Below are 21,504 nucleotides of genomic sequence, written 5' to 3'. Positions count from 1 at the left end.
ATTTAGAATTAAAACTAAAAATCCTTTATTGTCTGCATTCCCAATATTCTGGTGTTGCAGCACTATTCCACAATAGCTGTAATTTTCAGTCTGGAATTCCTATCAGCTTTTTACTTCCTCAAAATGTTTAAGAAGACTGAACTGTTAACTTCAAAATTTAACATTCAACAGTACGTACAAAATACAACCCAAAAGGCCAGAAGATTTAATAAAAACAGCACTCAACTGCTTTGGGAGATTCTTTATGAGAGTTCAGGGAAAGAAGATCAACAAAATGGCATTTAAAATGATTCAGACCAGCTCTCTCCCACAAATGAAAAGTAGCAGCTTTCACACTACTGCAGGAAATAACTGTCACAAGAACTTCTCATCTAAGGTACAACAGACAGACAGAAAGACAGACAGACAGCAAATCAACTGTATTTCTGGTAAGTCCTGTAAATTCTGTTATCTATCCTTTCTTCTGAGATGGTTTATGCTGTAAAATTCAGGTTGGAGGGAAGGGAGAGGAAGCTACTCTTATTTGGTTACTTGAATTAGAAAAAACACTTTTCTGAACAGCATCAAGTAACACAAACCACAAATCAAGTTGCTATATTCCTAATAACTGTTTCAAATGCATAAACAAGAATGCAGATTTCTTCTAGGAGCTTTTAAAAATGTACTTCACTCCAAATCTTTATATCAACAAATTTAGTTCTGCTTTGATTTTACTCTATAAGCTCTGCTCCAAAACATCACCACAACAACTAAAGCTTCACCTCTGATTCCATATCAGTGTGCAGCAAGTAAAACTGCACTTTCTTCAGTCCCAGCCTCCCAAAATTAATGAGATCAGAAATTCTTATCACTGCATCCCTCTGGGATGGCAAACCAACAAGCAAAGATTCTCCAGAAGACCTCTGCTCACAAATGACAACTGCGCAGCACCTACAGTTTTCAAATTGCACCCTCATGTACACCAACACCACCTCATCAAGATGCTAATAGGTTTATACAAATATAACTGACTGTCACAAGCAAAAATAGAAACATAAGACCCTCTCCTCTGCTTCGTGTCTACGAGGCTCAGAGAATTTAAAAGCTTTGAAAGAATTTTAAAAGCTGATGATGGTGTATCATGTTTAAGTACACAAGTGATGAGATCTGACAAGGCTGTGTTTATTTAATCAATCACTCCCTCAAAACTTAGTTCTACATGAGAAAAAAATAATACACAGCTTTACACATGCAATGACATTGTTTCTCTTTTTCCAAAAAAACTCATAAACCTTAATTCTCAACTGAAACAGGTCTCCCTTTGAAGCTACACAAGGTTTAACATGAGAGAGCACTGGAAGTATCTGGAGTAGGTGTGTTTTGCATGGTTAAATAAATGTTCACAGAAGGAGTTAAAAGAACAGCAAGGACGTAAGAATTTTGGCAATAGAGACTCTACCTTTGGAGGTAAAAGCCAGCTATTAATTTATTTCACCTTGAGGAACTCGTGCTTTATTGTAGGTGTTCATGAATTCTAATGAGATTATTCTGAGAGATGAAACAGCAGGTTTTCCTCATTTTAAACAAAAATGAAGAACTTGGGCAAGAAATGGAGTCAAGTGATTCCTTACCTCATCTGCACCAGCCCTTCTCATGACCTTGTTTCAGAGTAATAAATCAACAACTGCATCTTTCAGCACAACCTCAAGGTCAACATACTTTGTACTGGTCTCCGGATGCAAAGGTGGAAATAAATTTTCAAGAAAAATGTTTGCTTGAGCATGCCTTGTTATGGCAGCTGTGGAGCTAGGACAGAGGGAAAATGGGCAGAAACTCTGTCTTTTGAGATTCATAAAAGAAACTACTCGAGACAAGAAAAGCCTGAATTAAATTTCTACCTCTTCTACAAAATCATGCTTTACCTTGAGAAAACCATGTCATCCCTCTTTGCACAGGTCCCCACCATCACAGAGGGAACACTCATACTTCATTTCCTACAGCGTACACTGCCTGCTCTATTTAGACTATAAGCTTACACCAGATTTAAACATTAACCAGTATGTACAACAGCTACCACCTTGGCTGTCACTCAGGTCTGAACAGGCAACTTTCAGCGCTGACGCAGTGACCATGCCAAGGCAGGAGCACTGCGCTCCTGAAGAAACTCTCAGTAGCTGTGCTGAGCATTATTTCCTCTTTCCTTCTTTCCTTGCAAATCCGCTGCTGCTGCTTGCATTAATTTGTGAGAAAACAGTAATATAGTGCTTTTCCCTCCCCGTAGAAGTTGAAAATTTTCAGAAGACACAAATAGCAGCTACAAAGAAGATGGGAAATATATGCCTCAAGTTTGTAAAACCTCTCCTGCCTTCATCCTCCTGAAGATGTACCAGCGGAATACAGGTAGTGCTACCCTCATGCTGTACCAGCAGGCTCTGCTGCCAGAAGTACTTCTATTCACAAGATGCTATTGTTTATTTTGTAAAGATGTTCATCATACTGGCAAAAGGTTCCCTTTATACTGCTACTGTATACAACCGCTATAAAGCAGAATTCCAACAAAAGCAACTGCCCAAGGAGCAGCTGTGCAAGTCAAAGGACATGAGGGAGATGAGCCAGCACGTTGCAGTGATACGATACCACAGGAAAATCTTATCTTTTCACTCTAGGAAAGCTCCCATGCTGCTAAAACTTTTGAACAGAAGTGGTCACATTAAAATAATTCTCTTCCCACCTACAGGAAAACTCTGAGCCAAAGAAACAGGAAATGGTAATTACTTACATGCCCTAAACCAACACACTTTTTTTTTTTTCTTCTGTGAGCCTAAGGTTGAACAGCCACTAATAACTAAAACATTTGCTGCTCTGAACACCTGAAGCGCTCTACAGTTATAGCTACATACAACACAAAGATTCAGAACAAATCAAACTATTTCTTTTAAAATTCAATTTCAGGGAAAATTCAAACATTCTGGCAAAGCTTTAGATGCATGGGGGGGGGGGGGGAGAATTATAAACACTAGGAATTCTGACATTTTTCAGGAAAATCTGTGGAGGAGGTATTGTACTGCACAGAATCAGTAAATTCCATTCTATTTCCTCGAAATGAATCTGAGAGGTCTACTCCCAACACCATCCATCATGGGATGGAAAGCTCAAACTCGGTATTGCCAGGAGCCTCTACCACCCAGCATGGGGAAATGAAAACCTTGAGGGTCCAGTTTTATGCTCTGATTCCAAAGACAATAAAGCTCAGGAGCGCTGTTGTCCACAGCACGGTCTGCCTGGCAGGATGTCTGCGAGGCCAGAGATGCAATTCAGCAATTTACACAAATTAAAACCTTTACACAGCTTTTTGCTTGCCATTCCGAAAAAGAACACTTCCCCCACCACCCCGCCCCAGAACTGGGCTACATAAACTAAAGACTAAAAAGTGCTACTTTTTACCAGCTTTTCCCTACCACCACGATAAGCTCCACAACACACACCGTTTTACTGATAATTCATTAAACACCACAAAGTGTTTTCACTGAGAACAAAATTTATGGACACTTAATCATATTGAAAAATGCACAAAAGAAGGATTCTCATCTCATCTCTTCCCTTACAAAACCGTATATAAAAAAAATCTTCAGAAACACATAGCAAACCACAAAATTGCTTCATTTTTCACTGTCAAATTAAGCCATGATAGATGGATTTTGAGAATCAGTTGTTTTTTAACTTTCAAGTATGCTGAAGAATAACAACACATGCAAGCAATGTCTCCTCTGCCATGCAATGTTAAAGAAGTTGTACCAAATAGACACAAATCCACTTTATTATGTAATTTAACAAGGTGGTAGTTCTTTAAGTTTCCTTCATCCTCACAGTAACAACTGAAATCTGATTATTAAAATTTGTCTTTTTTTTTTCTGTTGGTTTTCATTTTTTTTTCTTTTTCTTTTTTTTCAATCCATGAGGCATTGGAAAATCATTTTGACAACTACTCTCCCTAAAGACCAGGGTCTCACTAATTCATGCCAAGGAGAGAGCAAGCTTGCAATTTAATTTTCTGAAATAGAAATAAAGCATAACAAATTTTACTGTATCAGAAACACCCTTCAATTCTTATTTATTATGATAATTTTACCATTATAGAAAGTGTCACATAGTATTTTTTGGATCATTTCATTTTCTAATGTTGTAAAAAAAACTCCCTTCCTGACAAGTACACAAAACTGATTCTTTTGTGTGAACTGGGGAGTAGGAGAAAAGAAACGAGAATATTTCAGGTGGCTGCTTACGGCATATCTAAAACATTACTGTATTACAAATAAGGTTTAAAATTGTCCTAGTCCTTCAGAAGGAGCAGCCTTACAGATCTACCGTAAATGACTATTTTCTTCTAAATGGATATACATCTTGGATACTCAATTCTTCTGACATCTGGCATCACAGATCATGGTACTGCCTCTCAGGTATGCACAACACAACAATGTGTTTCATCGATCACCCTCACTTCTGAATTCACCTTAAACTTTTGGCATGATAGAACAGTTTGCAGTAGCATCACAGGAAGCAAACCATAAAATTTCAATAGCAGACACATTCCTAAGCAAAAGTCAGAGCAACTCAATATTATGCATTAATATCTCAAATCTCCTTACTAGGTCTCAAAATATGGATTACCTTCTATTTTTTCCATAAAAAAAAAATAGTTTCAGAAAAACAGCTGGTCAAGTAAAACATTTTTCTGATTGCACAGACATTTTATTTTCTTCATTTCTCCCCTTGAAACACATTTTGATCGTCAGGTTTTGGATGCAGAAGAAAACACCAACAACGGAAGTTTACTCGCTTACCTCCAAAAATGAAAAGCGAACAGAGGACTGCATGGGCTGCAAGGGCTTGTTGGGGTTGGGCTCAGGCTCCTTGGGGTGAGACTGAAAGTTAAAATAATGTCATCTCTAGTAAACAGAAGGTTTAGCAAGAGTTGCATGTTTCAGTGCAGGAGTTACAAAAGGAGTTTCAGTTAGAACCGAAACATTACTGTCCTCCTGAATGAAGTGACTGACAGTAGCCACACAGTTTTTGACATATGATGAAATCAATTTAAATAAAAACAAACATGAAATCTGTTGCTGGTGCTTATGCTTGACTATGTGAGACTCTCTCAAGGAACAATACTGTCCAAAGAAGGGAAAAATACGATACTTGTTTCAGACTTCTAAGTGTTCTGTATGAAACAGAATAAGTAACTGGGAGTGGTTGTGGGGTTTTTCTTTGTTTGTTTAATTTTAGGAATTTTTAAAGTTTCTTTTGATGTGCTAGTCAGAGGTGTTGGAGAACTAAAAATGATGATGAGCTTTTGTCAGCAACAGAAAACTCTGAGAAAAAAATCTCAATTTAAGAGACTAAATTTCAGGCACTTACTGAAAATCAAGTGACCTACCTGCAATTTCCATTGATTTCACTATGAAGTGTCCTATCACAAACAGCAACCCCTTTATTTACATAAAAGAATATGAATACAAGCAATTAACGTCCCAAAAACATACTTGAGCACTTGGCTTCAAAGGTGCCTTCAAGAAGTTGCCTGAAGTGCAGCTCCACTGAAAAGTTTCTCACTAAAAACAGCAGGCCACTGACAGATTTCACAGATGCACTTCTAAAACATACTCATGCAGTCACATGCACTTGTCCCTGTAACACTTGCAGACAGCTTTTTTTTTTTTAAATCTTTTAAATACATTTAATTACATGCCTCTTGTTGTGATTAGCTGAAGTCATCTGTCCAAAACTACACGTAGCTCCACCATCAGTTTAAACCAAGCAAAGGCAGAAGCCGCTGGGTAGCTTTTTCAAGATGACTTTCATAAAGATTTGTTCTATGTAACAAACCATTGCTGCCAGCCAACATTAGTGCTCCTGACCTGTCCCCAGCAGACCCACAGAAGACCAGTATGCTATAACTAGCTCCAATCCTTGTTTTGACAGTCATATTTTACAACATTCCCATCAAAACCTTTCAATGTAGATACCTGACTGACGGTTTTTTGAATTATGTTTCAGCAGAAATAGTACTCGTGCTCCTTAAACAGACTGGGAAAGAATTGACAACTACTTGCTACCTTTCTTAAGACATTCTTACATTTGCATGCTTTGTAGAGGACACAAAGCTTGGTAGGGAAAACAACAATCAAGGATGGGCCTTCTGGTACTTCTTGACAAGGCTATCTTGGGTCAAGTTTGCTAGCTGTGCCATCCCCAAACTTGGTGCGCAGAAGAGCACAACTCATCAGCTCGACAGGAGCTAGCCTGTTTTCAGCTGCAGACTATCTGTGCTAGCACAGCACTATGTCTGACCTAATAAGCTACTTTAAGAGCCAAAGGCTTGATATGTTACACTGAAAATGCCTAAACTGAACCCAGGCTCAGATCAGTCAGCCCACGTAGGCCTGTGGAGATTCAGATTTCTGCTGTTCAGCTGAGCCCCTTGCTAATGCACCACGGCCACAACCATGTGAACCAAGACCTTTCCAGTACGTACGATCAGTAAAGACTTGTAAGGCAGACGTTTGCAACAGGAAGAGAGCATGGGGACAGCTGCAGGGTAAAGATCAGGGGCAAGGAACGAACCAAAGCCAGAGCAATGGAAAGGAAAGAAAAAGACAGGTTTCTTCTTACTGAATGAGAAGGGTATGTTAACTTCAGACACCAGAATGAGATTCTAAGTCACCACCTTACTACCCTTAAAAAAAAAGAAGTCACTGAAATTCTACTACCCTTACTACAAAGAAATCCTAGGGACATGCAGTGTCAAAACATGTCTCCTCCCTCTAATGGCTAGCCTATACACAGGAGGTGTAAATCCTACACCTGCTAGTAGTTAGTCCATTATTATTCCTCATTTTCATTACTGTAACACAAGAGTCTCAGCCATGGAGCAGACACTCAGGGCATTCATTATCAGCTGTGCTTGTGCTGTGGATCTATAAATTCTCACCAAGTGATGACACAGGAGTGTCAATAGAGTTCTTCTACAGAGCTTGCATTTCAGCTTTGCTTTTTTAAGACCTAAAAATTACATGAAGAAACATGTTAAAACAAATTATCACAGTGCATATGCACAAGGCTGACAGGCAGCCTTAATTCTTACATTTACTAAATTTGGAATGTTTCAATTTGGGTCCTTAATATTCTTTGAAAGAGCTTCCTGCAAGTAATGAATATAAAGTAGACTGACTGCATAAATTTCTCAGAGATGAAACGTAATTCTAGTCCCAACATTCAAACTTTATTGAAAGAAAAATTATGAGGATCCACGTGTGAAGAATGTTTTGAGAAAATGCACCGACACACACACACCACAGGAATCTAGCAGGAGGAGCTGGAAGCCACGGTGCAGTTAGAAAACTGTGACTTGATTGCTCTCACAGAAGCATGGTGGGACAAATCACACAGCCTGAACGCGGGAATCAAGGGCTACAAGATTTTCAGAAGAGAGAGGCAGGGAAGGTGTGGGAGGGGCGTCGCCCTCTGGGTTAAGAAACAGATTGCAAAAAGCTGCCTCTGAGAAATAGCCTTGTGCAGGTTGAGAGCCTGTGAGTAAAAGTTAAGGACTGGACCAATGAAGGACGCCTTGTGGCTGGGGTCTTCTACAGGCCACCTGACCAAGGGGAGCCTGTCTGCAAGGCCTTCTGGCTTCAGCTACAAGGCACATCGCACTCGCAGGCACTCATCCTGACGGGGGACCTCACCCAGATGTCTGCTGGGGAAGCAAGCTGTGAGCAATCCAGGAGAGTCCTGGAGTGCATCAGGGATAACTTCCTGGTCCAGGTGCTAGACAGACCAACCAGAGAAGTGTTACTGGACCTGGTGCTCACCAGTGTGGATGAACTCATTAAACAGGTTCAGACTGGGGGTGGTCTGGGCTGCTGCAACCACTCCCTGGTTGAGTTTGTCATCTCAGGAATATGGGCCTGGCAGAGAGCAAAGTGAGGACCCTGAATTTCAGAAGAACAAACTTCCAGCTTGTTAACGAACTAGGGGATGAGATCCCTTGGGACGCAGTCCTGAGGGACAGAGGAGCTGATCAGAGCTGACAACTCCTTTCTTAGAACACAAGAGCTCTCCGTCTCCACGTGTAAGAAAGCAAGAAGGGATGGCAGAAAATTGGGATGGCTGAGCAAGGACCTGGTGGCCAGACCTGACATGTAAGAAGGAAGTCCCTGTTTCCAATGCCTGTGCACATGTGGCCTGGGAAGAGTGCAGGGATGCTGTCCAAATGTGATGGGATGGAATCAGGAAAGTCAATGCACAGACAGAACTGAGCTTGGCAAGGGGTGCAAAGAATAACAAGAAGGGATTCTCTTGGTACATTGCTCAGAAAAGAAAGGCCAAGGAGAGTGTGCCACCTCTGATAAATGAGAAGGGAGGACTGGTAACACCAGACATGGAGAAGGCTGAGGTACCCAGCAACTTCTTTGCCTCAGCCTTCACTGCCAGTCAGGCTTCCCACATCTCTCACGTCCCTGAACCTCTGGGCAGGGGCTGGGGGAGCAAAGTGCCTCCCGCTGTAAGCAAAGAGCAGGTTCAAGGCCACCTGATGAAACTGAACAGGTACAAGTCTACAGGCACAAGTCTATGGGGCCTGATGCCATGCATCGCAGAGTCCTGAGGGAACTGACTGATGCAGTTGGGCTGGAGCACCTCTCCTATGAAGAAAGGCTCAGAGAGCTGTTCAGCCTGGAGAACTCTCTAGGGAGACCTCATTGCAGCCTTTCAGTACTTAAACATGGCTTAAAGGGGAGATTTAGATTAGATGTTAGGAGGAAAATCTTCACTCAGAGAGCGGTGAGGCACTGGCACAGGCTGCCCAGAGAAGCTGGGGGTGCCCCATCCCTGGAGGTGCTCAAGGCCAGGCTGGATGGGGCTTTGGGCAACCTGGTCTGGTGGGAGGTGTCCCTGCCCACAATGGGGGGGGGAGGGGGGGGGGGAGGAGGGGGAACTGCATGATCTTCAAGGTCCCTTCAACCCATTCTATGAATCTATGAAAAAGCTGGATTTTTTATTTCCCCTTATGTATTTGCTTTTATAGATCAGAATAAAAATTTAGGAGACACAACTTATACCTGCACTGACTGAACTATGACAAATCAGCAAACTAAAACTCTGTTTTCTTTTCTCTAAAAGCAAATTAAGTTTGGAAAGTAGTTAAGTATGATGACAAATGAAAGTGTGATATAAAAATATGAAACAAATTAAATATATAAATGGTTTGTATCTGAACAATGTTTTAGCAAAAACAATGAGCAGTGCTGAAATTAAAGTATAATTATTTTTAGCAGTACTTAAATATTATAGAAATGCAATACAAAGCACATGTGATTTTGTCACGGTACCATGAAAAAGGAGGAAACAGTAAAAGATTACCTCATATTACAAAAACATACATGTATGTTGAAAGAACCAGTAACATGAATCATTTTTCATCCTTTGCAATTAGTGATGATATTCACATAGGATGATTACATAATTCAGTGAAGACTGATTCAAAAATATTTAAATTTCCACCTCAAAGGGAGTACAATAATCAATTATTCATGTAAATCATTTTAACGAGCTCCCTGATAAGACCCCCTGCCCTCCAAAACTCCTAAGAAATTAGCAATTATTTTTTTTTCTCCCAGAAGAATATCTAGAGCTTATTCTGCTCACAGCTAACACACGCTGCTCTAAGGAAAAGATGCCAAATTGAAATGCAGAATTTCCCTCTGACATTTCACAAGCCTAATTCTGGGGAACCCTATATAACATCCATACTTGTTCCTTGGAATAAAGTGCTCTGTCACCTTCATGTGATTATCAGAATACATTATTTGCTACACTGCACACTTACCTATAGCCCTCTTTTTAAAACATGGCAGATGTCAGAGATAATACCTTTCAGAGCTAAGTAACTTTACCGCAGGCATTTGCAGCATTCAGTTTTTGTTTTTTTTTTTCCTCCAGCAAGGAGGATGGGGAAGTCCCAGGGAACACTAAAGGATCTGACGTAACCATATCTATTTACCTAGATAAAATTAGCAAGTTCTCGAGGTGTCCACAACATGCATACATACATGCTTGACGTGTCGATGTAGAATGTAGGTATGCATGTACAGAAATAAGTATTTGGCTTTTACTAACAAATCTTGGGTAAATATATGCTGGCATTTATGAATAAAAGACTAGCTACTATCATCATACATAAAAATTACATACTTTCATGTAGCTACTTTCAAAATAGCTGAAAGCACACAAATGAGTTAATCAGTTTTAAGCAAGTATCAAGTAAACATACTGCTAAATTAGGTAAACATACTTACTGCAGAGACTATCAGGAATCCTCCAGTATGTAAATGCAGTTCATTAATGTAGTTACGTATGTAAAATACAGGCTGTTGCTGATGGATTTTCACAAATGGCATTTTTATAATGCTTTAATCTCTTGCTGTGCTCTCTATTATTCAGCAGAGATAGAGGCCTTTCTAAAAGGCAGCACCGGGATAAACAAACAGTAACAGAGAGCTGGAGAGAAAGACAGACACCATGGCCTACTGAAAGATTCTCCCTCTACAAGCTCACAGGATCAGGATGCTCCATGCACGGAGATAACTTTAAATATGCAGAAATGCTTTCTTTCCAAACATACTGCAATAGCCCAGCTCCACGCTCACACATTTGCTGAAACCAACTGCAGTGCGTTTAAAATGTGTTCCTTCAACCTAAAGCTGCAGTGCTCCGAGACTGTCGGCATAAACATATGTTAAACAGCTCCTGTTCGCACGAAAGCCAGTTATCATGCAGAAACCATTAATATATTAAAGACAGACAATACTTACTCCAAGGTCAGCCCTGGAATTTGTAGCCTTTCCCGCTGGGCTTTCATTGCTGTGGTATGTTACCAGACTCTATTGTAACCATGACATGCATTCCCTGGCAGCATTCTGGCGATGACAGAGAGCCAAAACGAACCACTATAAAGGAATGGACTAACGATCTCTTGGGGGCGGGGGGAGCACCGCAACTTTGGGTCCTTCCACCTCGAGCTGTCACGACGCGCTGTCAGCTGCCTCTTTCAGGTTAACGGCAGCACACGCTGCACTGGTTTTGTCAAGCGAAGGGAGCCGTCAGTTCTGCACGTCAAGCAATTCATTCCTGATTTCTGCAAAGGCAGCTGCCTCGCTGGCACAGGCTTTGCACCTCAGAGGAAGGAGAAGTCCCCCTCGTTGCACCAACCAACAGCGTGAAGAAGCCCTGCATGCTTAAGACAGTTTCTCTCTGCAAATCTGCAAATGTCAAACATTCACCACCCCCTCTGATCCTATCGAATAGGATTTAGCCATCTTGTTTAAGTCACATTATCCCTTTCCTCAGTAAACAGACAGGCAGTTTCTGCAGTAATAAAATAGCAAATTGCTGAATGAAAAATATGCCCTTCCACTTTAACACGGGGAATTATTACTAAGCAATTTGAGGAACAAACAAATTATTGTCATGCTGAGGCTAAGACAAAAGGAAAAGTTCAAATTCTGTTCTGTCATGATTGTACTGGGATTTTAAAGGAAAATTACCTAAAATTGTTAGTAAGGGTGAGAGCCAAACCCAGAAATTGCAGAAAAGTATATTGATTTCAGGTCTTTTTTTTTTTTTTTAAATCTCACTTAGAAGGAAATAAATATGTATGGTTATATATAAATTTATATATATATAAAAGCTCTATAAGAAAAGCAAAGGCACTGTGCAAGTACTTATTTTTAGTAATCTAAGAGCCAGTATATTTTACCTCACCCGCATAGCTTTCCTGTGCAGCTCTAATTTGTACCTCTTGCACATCACAATAACAGTAATCATATGATTTGCTTTCTTCCACCCTTTGAGAGCTCTGTCCCTGCTCTGGGCATAGAAGTACTCTGCAGATTGGCAAAATGCAGAACCAAGTAAAACTGCTGCTTTTTGGGTCCCTGGCTCTTTTTTGGAAGAAATTAGCAAGTTCACAAGAACAGAACCATGGTTTTCAGAAACTGAGGGAAATCTCCTAGCTATGGAAACTCTTTCAAGACCAGAGGAGAAAATGACCATTAAACTCTTTTTCTTTCCTCTTCATATTTCCATTAGAAAGCACTTTAAGCAATATATTACCCTGAGTCTTCATTTACAGGATATTGAAAAAAATACAGAATTACGCATTTGAATTTCTAAAACACCTGGATTCTGATATGCCAAACTCAGGCCCTAGCAAGCATCCTACAAATAATCCCAGAAAAAAAAAAAGACTGGATTTAAGGAGTTATTTCAAGACCAAAGATTGTGATGATTAAATTCACAGATTTTCAAGGGCATTTAGATCAGTTAGGCATCTACCTCTATTTGGGACTTTCAAAACATAACCTTTAAACTCTATTTAGAGCACAGCAGAGTTCCCATTTTTAAAACACATTATCAAACTTCATGCAGTACTCTGGTGGATTACTAAACAAGAATAGAAAATTTGGACTGGTAAATTGTGACTGTGCACACACACACATTTATATAAGCCTTATATAACATTCAAAGTGCTTAACTTTGTGTACACTGCCCTTTAGGCAACTTAAGCCCACATCTGTGTATGTATATATACACAACCTGTAACATGAAAGTACCTAATTTTTCTTGTATAAAACTGTTATTCTTCACTGAAAACAGGGCAGGAGACATCTTAAAACCCCTGGTAGGAGAGCCAGCTCCACTGAATCAGGACAGTACCACAATTATTTCCATATAGAAAACAACAAAAGGAACACTGAGGAGGTACAGCTTCCTTCAAAAGCAGAGTACAAATTTTTGGAAGTTACTCCCACAAGGCCAACTTTAACACTGGGGTGAACTGAAGAGGTAAGTTCAGTTTTTCAGGGAAAACAAGCAAAGGAATATCGGTCATAAAACACTGCTTTAGTGTGAAAAATCACCATTAGGCAATAGATACATTTTACTTGCGGGAGGACAATACTGCCAACAAACCAAATGACAGGAGAATGAGTTGGACCAGTAACTGAACACAGCAGCTTAAACAAAAGCAACTGCATGTAAGGGCTATTTTGAGATCACAATAAATCAAATCCATTGCTGAGTTAATTCATGCATGCACTTCACATCACATTAATGGTAAATTATTCCAAGATGAGACTGAGCTATAGCTTGACTTTGAAAACTCTTCTATGCATTTTGCCTTACTCAGACAGAAGTTTGGATAATCATAATTTACTGAAAAACAAAACAATGAATACATAAGAGATCAAATTCTGCCCACAGCTACATTCTTCCAGCTTTTGCAAGAGTAAGTGGGCACCACTTCACATATCTGTGGGCAAAAATAGCAATTTAATTAGATGGTGCCTAGCCAGTGAAAGCTGACTTCAATTTAATCAAAACAATTCTTCGCTCTTAATTTCAGACTCTTTAGATATAAGTCATTCTGACCAATACATAGTTGAGAAAGCAAGTAAAAGTTAAAAAGGAGTACCACAAAAGATAATCTCACTCATTTATTTAAAGTAATGTAGTTTATTCCTAGGATAATAATATTCATTATACTTGCAAAGGCTAGAGTAAAGTCAGTCTCAAAAGTAGTGATAAGCTTTTTCTTCATCTTTGGCATCATCCCCGAAATAGGTGTCACAATTATTATTTTACCAGTAAAACAAATTCATTTAGTTTAACATAACATTACTTACTGTGAAGATTAAATTACCTTAAATAATGCAGTACCTGTGGTAATTAAAAATAAATGGTTTAATTTCTCATTTATGAGATTTCAAGTTGAAATCTGCAGCACCCACAAGCTAAAATGCTTGGATGTTCTCTACAGGGTTCTGTTGTACTATGGCTACTGAAAAGAAATTCCACTTTTTCCTGTTAAAAAGTATCTTTGTTCCACCACAAGGACAGATCTACTGGCAACATGATGAAGATCAGAAACATTCACTCTGGATACCAGTTACAACAGAAGGTTTTGGTACATAAGGGCAAAAACAAAATAAAACTCAGCAGCTATTTCAGGTTTGTACATCACATTCTTCTAGCACTATCAGGTAGCAAGGTATGACACAAAGAAAGAATAAGTAATACTTCATGCAGCAGAAGATGGTGGCAAAATCAGGAAAATGAAAGAGAAAAATTAGTTACATCAAGCAGGACCTTAATTTCCTGAAGAACTCTCTTAAAAAGAAATTGATTACATTGATGTTATCACGCATTCTGTTTCGTTCATGTTCTTTTTAACACACACCCCTGCAATTAAAGCTGTTCTTTTTATCCAGGTTAACTTGAAAACACTGACAATTTTTACTTACATCGACACAATTTTCATAGATAAAATTTCTCATCTGGAAAGGCTAATCTCACGCATAAGGTCAAGAACAGAAGGAGTTTAAGACTTGCATTCCTTTGCAAATGTAAACCCCAGTGTCCTTTTGGATTATTCTATAGATGAAATCCAAATTTATAAAGTGAAATATAAAAAAAATACATGGCACAAGTTAGTTTGCTGAACCAGTAAGATCTGAGGAAGGACTTAGATGATTATCTCTGATATCTGGTTTTAAAAAAAAAAAAAGCAAACCTGTAAGTCTTCTCTTCCATACCACAGTTCATAGTTTAATATTCTACACTTTCAAGGCCCCCTTTGTCTCCAGCTGTTAGCTGTGCTTGCTTTTTCCCTTAAATGAAGGTAACGCACGATAATACCATTAATAGTGCAGATGCACCTGTTTTTCATTAGTTTTTAACATTTAATAGCAATTACACTGAAATAACAAGCAAGTCAGTGTTTTCTTTGATTCTGCAGGCACACTTTGCTAGTACTTTCCAAAGGTGCTCGGGAGTTAGTAATCAGGTCTCAAAGACCAACAACAATGGAAAACATCCTTCCACGACAGTTTTTAAATCAAAGATCATTTTCATCTGAACTTCTATCATCTAATAATCTGCTTAGCATGCCAGGCTCTGACATTTATGCATTTCCAGCAAATGGTCTGTTTAGCAACATTCAAGTAGAGGTACAGCTTCCATTTTTTCCCTTTAAATTGGAATTCTGTTCCAAAATTATGACAAGAACATGTGCCTTGCTTTAAAAATAGTCCTCATAATCCAGTGAATTGAGGACTAAAGAATACCAAAACTATAAAACTGGCATAAAGTGTCTTGCAATTTATCCCCATTTTTCTGTTATTCAGGTTTCTCAAACTGCAAGTTTAAGATAACGCCTACCTCTCTTATTGGGATGATATGAGATTTAGCTACAAGCCATGGTTTGGAGATATAAAGCAATGAAAATGCCCGAGTTTACTAATACTTTTTAACAGATTTCAAATTTTAACATGAAATAAACCACCTCAAAATTTCTATGTTTTTATCTTGACTATTTTTCCAATGGTTAGATTAGAAAACTCTTAAAACATGTTTTTGAAAACAAAAATCATGCTGCCCTCATTCTGGCAATCACAGTTAATGGTCTCTAGTCCTTTCTTCCTCATCAGGAGAAAAATGAGTGCAACTTAGACAGAGATGGAATTAGTTCTTTGTTTTCTGCAGCCTTCATGCTGTACAGGCTCTAGTATCCACAAGTGTTTGAGACAAGCAAACATACAACTGGTCTGACAACTGTCTCAAAAAGTCAAATTAAGTGACAAACAAATGCTTTTGACAACATTTTCTAAATCAAGTTGCTGTTTTCTTATGTTTAAAAAGAAAAGCTGAAATATATTTGCCAGTTTTTCAAGAGTTTTCAAGAGATTTTCATCCTCTTGATGATCCACCCAGGCCCCAAACAATGTCACTGTGAATCCTGAATCCTCCTGGAGGTCCTGTCAGACTAATCACTTGTGATTAATAGTTCTGAACTGCAATCACTGTCCCAATAAAGTGGTCTTTAAGTGAAATGCACCTGTTTCAAGCTGCAATTACTAGCCAGCACTGATCTATGAAAATCGGCTGCATACACTCAGTGACTGCACGACAGTTACAGATTTCTAACCAAGAACTGTTGCTCAGGAACAATTTTTCCTCAGTTTAGTTTTGTACTACACAACTTGTAAGGATGAGAAAACATCCAAGCATTAGCAATGTATGTGTATACATATATAGGTACATACAGATACACGTAGCGTGCCCATATATAGTATAGTTAACAGCACTGTCTCCAGAATGTGACACTTTGCATTCTCTCACATCAATCAAAAAATGTAAGATTTCAGGATCCACTGCTAAATAAACAGCAGGAGTCCACCATGATGCCACAGCAGCAGATTCTAGTACTTCTGCTTGTTTACATGCTCGCCTTCTTTCCCTGCTATATTCGAAACTTAGGTTTGTGAAATTCTCAGTTGAGCAGATAAGAACAAGCAATTTTAACATCAGATTCAACATTCAAATCTGGGACACTGCAAATCTCTATACCAGGTGGAAAGCAAAACTGTAACTCAAGAGGCATTCAAGATTCTAACAGCTGCTTCATTGGTAATATTGTGGTACTAAATAGGTTCTTCGAAGAAAAATGCAGAACCACTCTAGTACAATCCCGTTTCTTGGCATCAGTAAGAAGCAGAACAGCACTGAAGAAATTTTTTGCATTCTTTCCAACACAGTGTGTCTGGATGCTTTGTAAGATAGTCACAGAAGAACTCTGAAATATGAATCTACCAGTCTGTTACTTCTGCCTGAAGTCAACAGACTGATCAACACAATGCATACAAAATGAATCTCATGCTTCAGCTAGCTGCTGGAGAGGGTCAAAAAGTATTTTTCCTATCGATGCGTAATTGGTCAGTTATTCTGGGTTGTTTTATTTACCACCTATTTTATTCAGAAGTATTTGAGATACGGCATAACTAAAGAAGTAATAACAGATGGCTTAAGAAATCCTTTTTCTTAGATTCCTGTCTGGTACATCTTGTTCATATGCTCAGGCTCAAAATAATCACCCAATTTGCAATGTCAAGGAATATTTCATCTTGGCCAGACTGTATGAGGAAAAGGAGGGGGTTGTTTTATGTTTTTTTCCCTGAGGAAGGGCGAAATAAGTGGGGAGATGCTCACCATTACCTGTACTCAGGGGCTCAGTTTGCACAGCAGCTCAGCATGACATGTCCAAACAAATTGCTTGTCACTGCAGGGTGGTGTTTAGACTCTGGTAGAACCTGAAAGTTCCTTGGTTGTCTGCATGCCATACAAAACAGCTCATAGCACTGCTACATAAGTTTTCTCATGGGGTAGGGGGATGACTTTGGTAGCTCATCACAGAAAGAGACTAGGCGACCCCTTCCATCTCCAAGTTCTGTAATTCTCAAAATGATGGATATAACATCATTGACATTTACAGCCGTGTCTATAAATCTGACAATGGTAAGCACTTTACAATAATACTGTTTATTCATGTGTCACTGAAGTACCAGAAGGTAAAAGTCCAGGTAGTCTTAAAAAATATTCTGCCAGAGCCTACTTAGAGTCTGTAATTCTTACTGTTCTGAAAGGATTTGTTTTTAAATTAAAGATTTAAAGAGTCTATATGTACAGTCTATATATACAGCCAAAGTTGCCCCTTCCCAGGTGCAGAATCCAGCTCTTGGTCTTGTTAAACTTCATGAGGCTGGGGACTGTCAAGCCCTCTAATTTGTCAAGATTTCTCTGCCAGGACTCTTGACTCGAGGGAGTCAGCAGCTCCTCCTAATTCAGGATCATCTGCAAACTTACTGAGTATACATTCAAGTCATGCATCCAGATCATTTACAAAAACACTGAAGAGAACCGTCCCTAAAATGTAGCCCTGTGGAACCCCACTAGTGATGAGCTGCCAGCCTGAGATAATTTGTATTTCCTACAAACCCTCTGAGAGCCCAACATGTCAGCCAAATGTGAGCCAACTGTTCACTCATCATATTATGAATTTGTCTAGCTGTACGCTGAACATTTTGTCCAGAAGGATACTGTAAGAGACAGTATCAAAAGCTTTGCTGAAATCCAAAAAGATTACATCAATTGGCTTCCCTTCTTCAATGAGTTGGGTAACCCTGTTATAAAAGGAAATTAAGTTAGTTAAACAGGACTCTCCCCTCCTGAACACACATTGACTATGACAAATATCGACCCTAAAACATTGCAGGGTGTAAACCAAGCAGACAAGAACAATCAATAATGCTTACCAGCCAAGGTCTGGCAAAATATCTCTGCAACCTCACTCTCTTTCACTCCTCCACCCTGAGTTTCAACAGTTAGTTCTGAAATTATCCCTGCAGATGGAATAGCCTGCTCATACATAGGAGCAGACAATTACAAATTTAAGTGGGATTAATGATGGGTGGTCCTCCAACATAAAGAGCTCAGAAGACAGTTAAAGTATTGAAAGTATCTGGCTGAAAAGTGAAAGCAGCTCTCTACTCTGTCTAAATATCATTTGGATGGTTATTACAAATGACATAAAAAACCAGCATGATGTGCCATCTAATGTAATACATTTGCAGCCTTCCTCACATTCTATCGGTCTTCCCATCACCCTTTGCTAGATAGCATCATTCTGCATGGCTGTGAAAACTCTAAAATAATACTCCACATAACATCAAAAACTCAAACAATATAACAGCTCATCTTTTGCCATTTTTTTTTCTTCTGAAGAACTCCTAAAGTAGCTGTTTGAGATTTAGACAACCTCCTACCACATTTCACATGCTACAAAAATGAAAAATAAATAAGCTTAATTTAGAAAGCAATAAAAATAGCTCAGCTAATAAAGACACTATTTAACAGATACCAAGCTATTATCAAAACTGTAAAAAACCTGAGAAATCAGACTTAAATAACAATTATGGTCCTGAACTGCACTTTCAATATGAAAAAAATAAAATTAAGAAAAACTAGAGGCAAAAATAGAACTACTTCTTGAAGAGTTCTGCATTACGCAGGGTTTAAGCACTTTATTATTATTATTCTATTACCACTATTATTATTCAAGAGCCTTGTTACCCAGTGATAAGCCAGGTCCAAGCTCTTAATGGCCATTTGTTTATCTGGTCTGTATTTAAGCCATATCTCAGTACTAACTGATTCCACTTAACTTTTCTGTATTTACTCTTTCATCAACAGGAATACACTGAAAACAGAAAACATCTTTTACTGAATAGTTTTTATAAGATCATGATGTTATCTGAGTATCTTCTTAAAAAAGCTAAAGGATAAATAAGAAATTACAGAATTCTAAAATTCATCCTTCTCCCAACACTCTGCACCTATTAATCTGAAACTAATACATACTTAGAATGTTGCAAAACTCTGTTTTGGCTGATTGATTCCTTATTAAGGAATATATATACACACACAAATATATACATGGCTGTGGATGCTTATCCCCAGCAGCTTTGTAAGGCTACCACATGTATGCCTGACAACTTTAGCAGATACATCACCTGCTCCTCTCTTGATAGTCACTAGACAAACAGGTGCGGGCAAGTGCTCTGAACAAGGGAAGCAGGAGAAATGGGAGCAGTCTTTCACATGCAAAAAAAAAAAAAAGAAAACACAACCAAAAAGGCTGAAGTTTGTTGTCTTTTTTTCCCCTGACAATTACTCCCATGAAGGCAATGATATATAGTAAAGAGAGCTGGAAGTAAATCAAGAGATGACCTTGTCCTTCCCCCAGAGAGGTCCATTATACCTGTATTACCCATATCACTCCAGTGAACAGTTCGTCTCACCTGTTCTTAAAAGCTGACAGCAATTTCACAACACTCCTAGTTACTCCACTCTTCTGCTTCACCATTCAGAGGGACAGAAAATGTTTCAATGGCATCTAAACTGAATCTCCTTTGTTCCAATTTAAGCCCATTATGTCTTGTTTTACACTCTATTAACAAACAAAATACAATTTCCCACTCACAGCAAATGTTCCATATGCTTGAGTTCTTATTACCTCCCCTCAGCCTTCTCTTTTGCACAACTCTATTTTGGCAAATATTTTTCCATAGAGTATGTCAAGTTAACATACAACACTCAAACCTACACGTACTATTCAAGCATAAGGTCTTACAGGTTCTGTGTGGGGTGGAAAAATGCTGTGTGCCTTGCATCTCAAAGCATCAGCTTTCCAGTATGATGTGCTACAACATACCCTCTTCCCATGTTTCCACCCCTCCAACAGCAATGACACTGTGGAACCACTGTGCCTCTCCCACCCTCTCCTGGAAACTGCCACTTACCACCCATCTCGCATCCAAAAAGCTCTTTATTTTATTAAACTAGAACAGGCTGGAGACTTCTTATTTCACTCAGTGTATTTTCTCCAGGTTGTCAAAATGATTTTGAATTGCCATACTGTTTTTGCATACCTGCATTCTTCCCAGCTTGTCCACTGCAAACTTAATAAATACCCTCTACTCTTACCATCTACACCATTAATAAAAAATGACTAAAGCCAGTTATCCAGGTTTCCTACATCTGCAGACCACTGTAATTTTCTGCTTAGTTTTTCTGTTCTACGTGTAATGTATCAAAAGGTTCTCAGAACTGACAATATAAAAAACCTGTTGGCTTGGCTATTGGTAAAACATCTTAAAAAGCCAAGTTCAGAGTTACAAAGCAGTAATTCAAAAGCTATCTGGACTGAAATATATGTTATTTGTACTTCTGACACTCATTTCAACCAAGGAATCAGCAGTATTTTTAATTTAAGTGAAAATATTTATGGTGTCTCCTAGAATAATCTAAAAGAGAAGTGAAGCATCCAAAAAGTATGACGACAATCTATAAAAACTGATCTTCAGCAGAATCTCAATGGTATTACAGAGAACCACAGAATTGTTCATGAACCTCTGGAGATCATACAGCCCAACGCTCTGCTTCAGGGACAGTTGACTTGAGAAAGTTGCACAGGGATGCATGCAGTTGGGTTTTGAATATCTCCGATGACAAAGACTCTACAACCTATATCCAAGACCACACAGAATCTTTAACATAAAGCCAGCATAAGTGAATTATCTGTTATTACTAAAAGGATATTCATTTACTTACAGAAAAATTAATCAGTGATCTAGTGAACAAAATACTTACCTTTCAAAACCATCCTCATGTTTAGCACCTGAGATACCTACCACACTTAATCCACACAAAAATATACTTTCAAATTATATTTTGAAATAGTTGCCCGATATTCAAGTATTCTCTACCTTGTAAATATTCACTAGAAACAGATACATGAAAAGGGTTGTTTTCAAGGGGTACTTTTATACACACTTTTGTACAGCTACAAAATCCTCAGAACAGTGTCTTAAGTCTTACAAAGCCTTCTGCATTAATCAGTCACACATAATAGAAGAAGGAAAAGATTTTTGAAGTACATTTTTATGATCTCTTTTATTCACTCCAAATACACTTACAGATCTAAGTTATTAAACAGATTTCAACAGCACTAACTTCTGAATAAAATGTATAGTATTTCCTACTTTCATGTCCATCATTACAGAATTGGCTTTTTCTACA

At 38.7% G+C, this 21,504-nt stretch overlaps 1 protein-coding gene across 12 annotated transcripts in view; it reads right to left on the bottom strand.

Annotated features, from left to right (window-relative positions):
- Positions 1-21,504, bottom strand: part of MAST4 (microtubule associated serine/threonine kinase family member 4) — a 296,506-nt gene that overhangs the window by 118,917 nt on the left and 156,085 nt on the right. For 5 of the 12 annotated variants that reach the window (XM_048079537.2, XM_048079538.2, XM_048079539.2 and 2 more), the window contains one exon: positions 4,821-4,901. The exons of 5 other annotated variants lie outside the window; for them this stretch is intronic. In XM_048079537.2, the coding sequence (XP_047935494.2) occupies positions 4,821-4,901 (81 nt within the window). Of the gene's footprint in view, positions 1-4,820; positions 4,902-10,844; positions 11,423-21,504 lie in introns of those variants that run through there. 2 more of the 12 variants (XM_013180519.3, XM_013180520.3) reach the window with 2 other exon arrangements.

This window comes from Anser cygnoides, chromosome Z (assembly GCF_040182565.1).
Source record: "Anser cygnoides isolate HZ-2024a breed goose chromosome Z, Taihu_goose_T2T_genome, whole genome shotgun sequence".
Classification (NCBI taxonomy): domain Eukaryota; kingdom Metazoa; phylum Chordata; class Aves; order Anseriformes; family Anatidae; genus Anser; species Anser cygnoides.
Note: the sequence above shows the minus strand (reverse complement) of the source record. Positions and strands in the feature narration are given on the sequence as shown.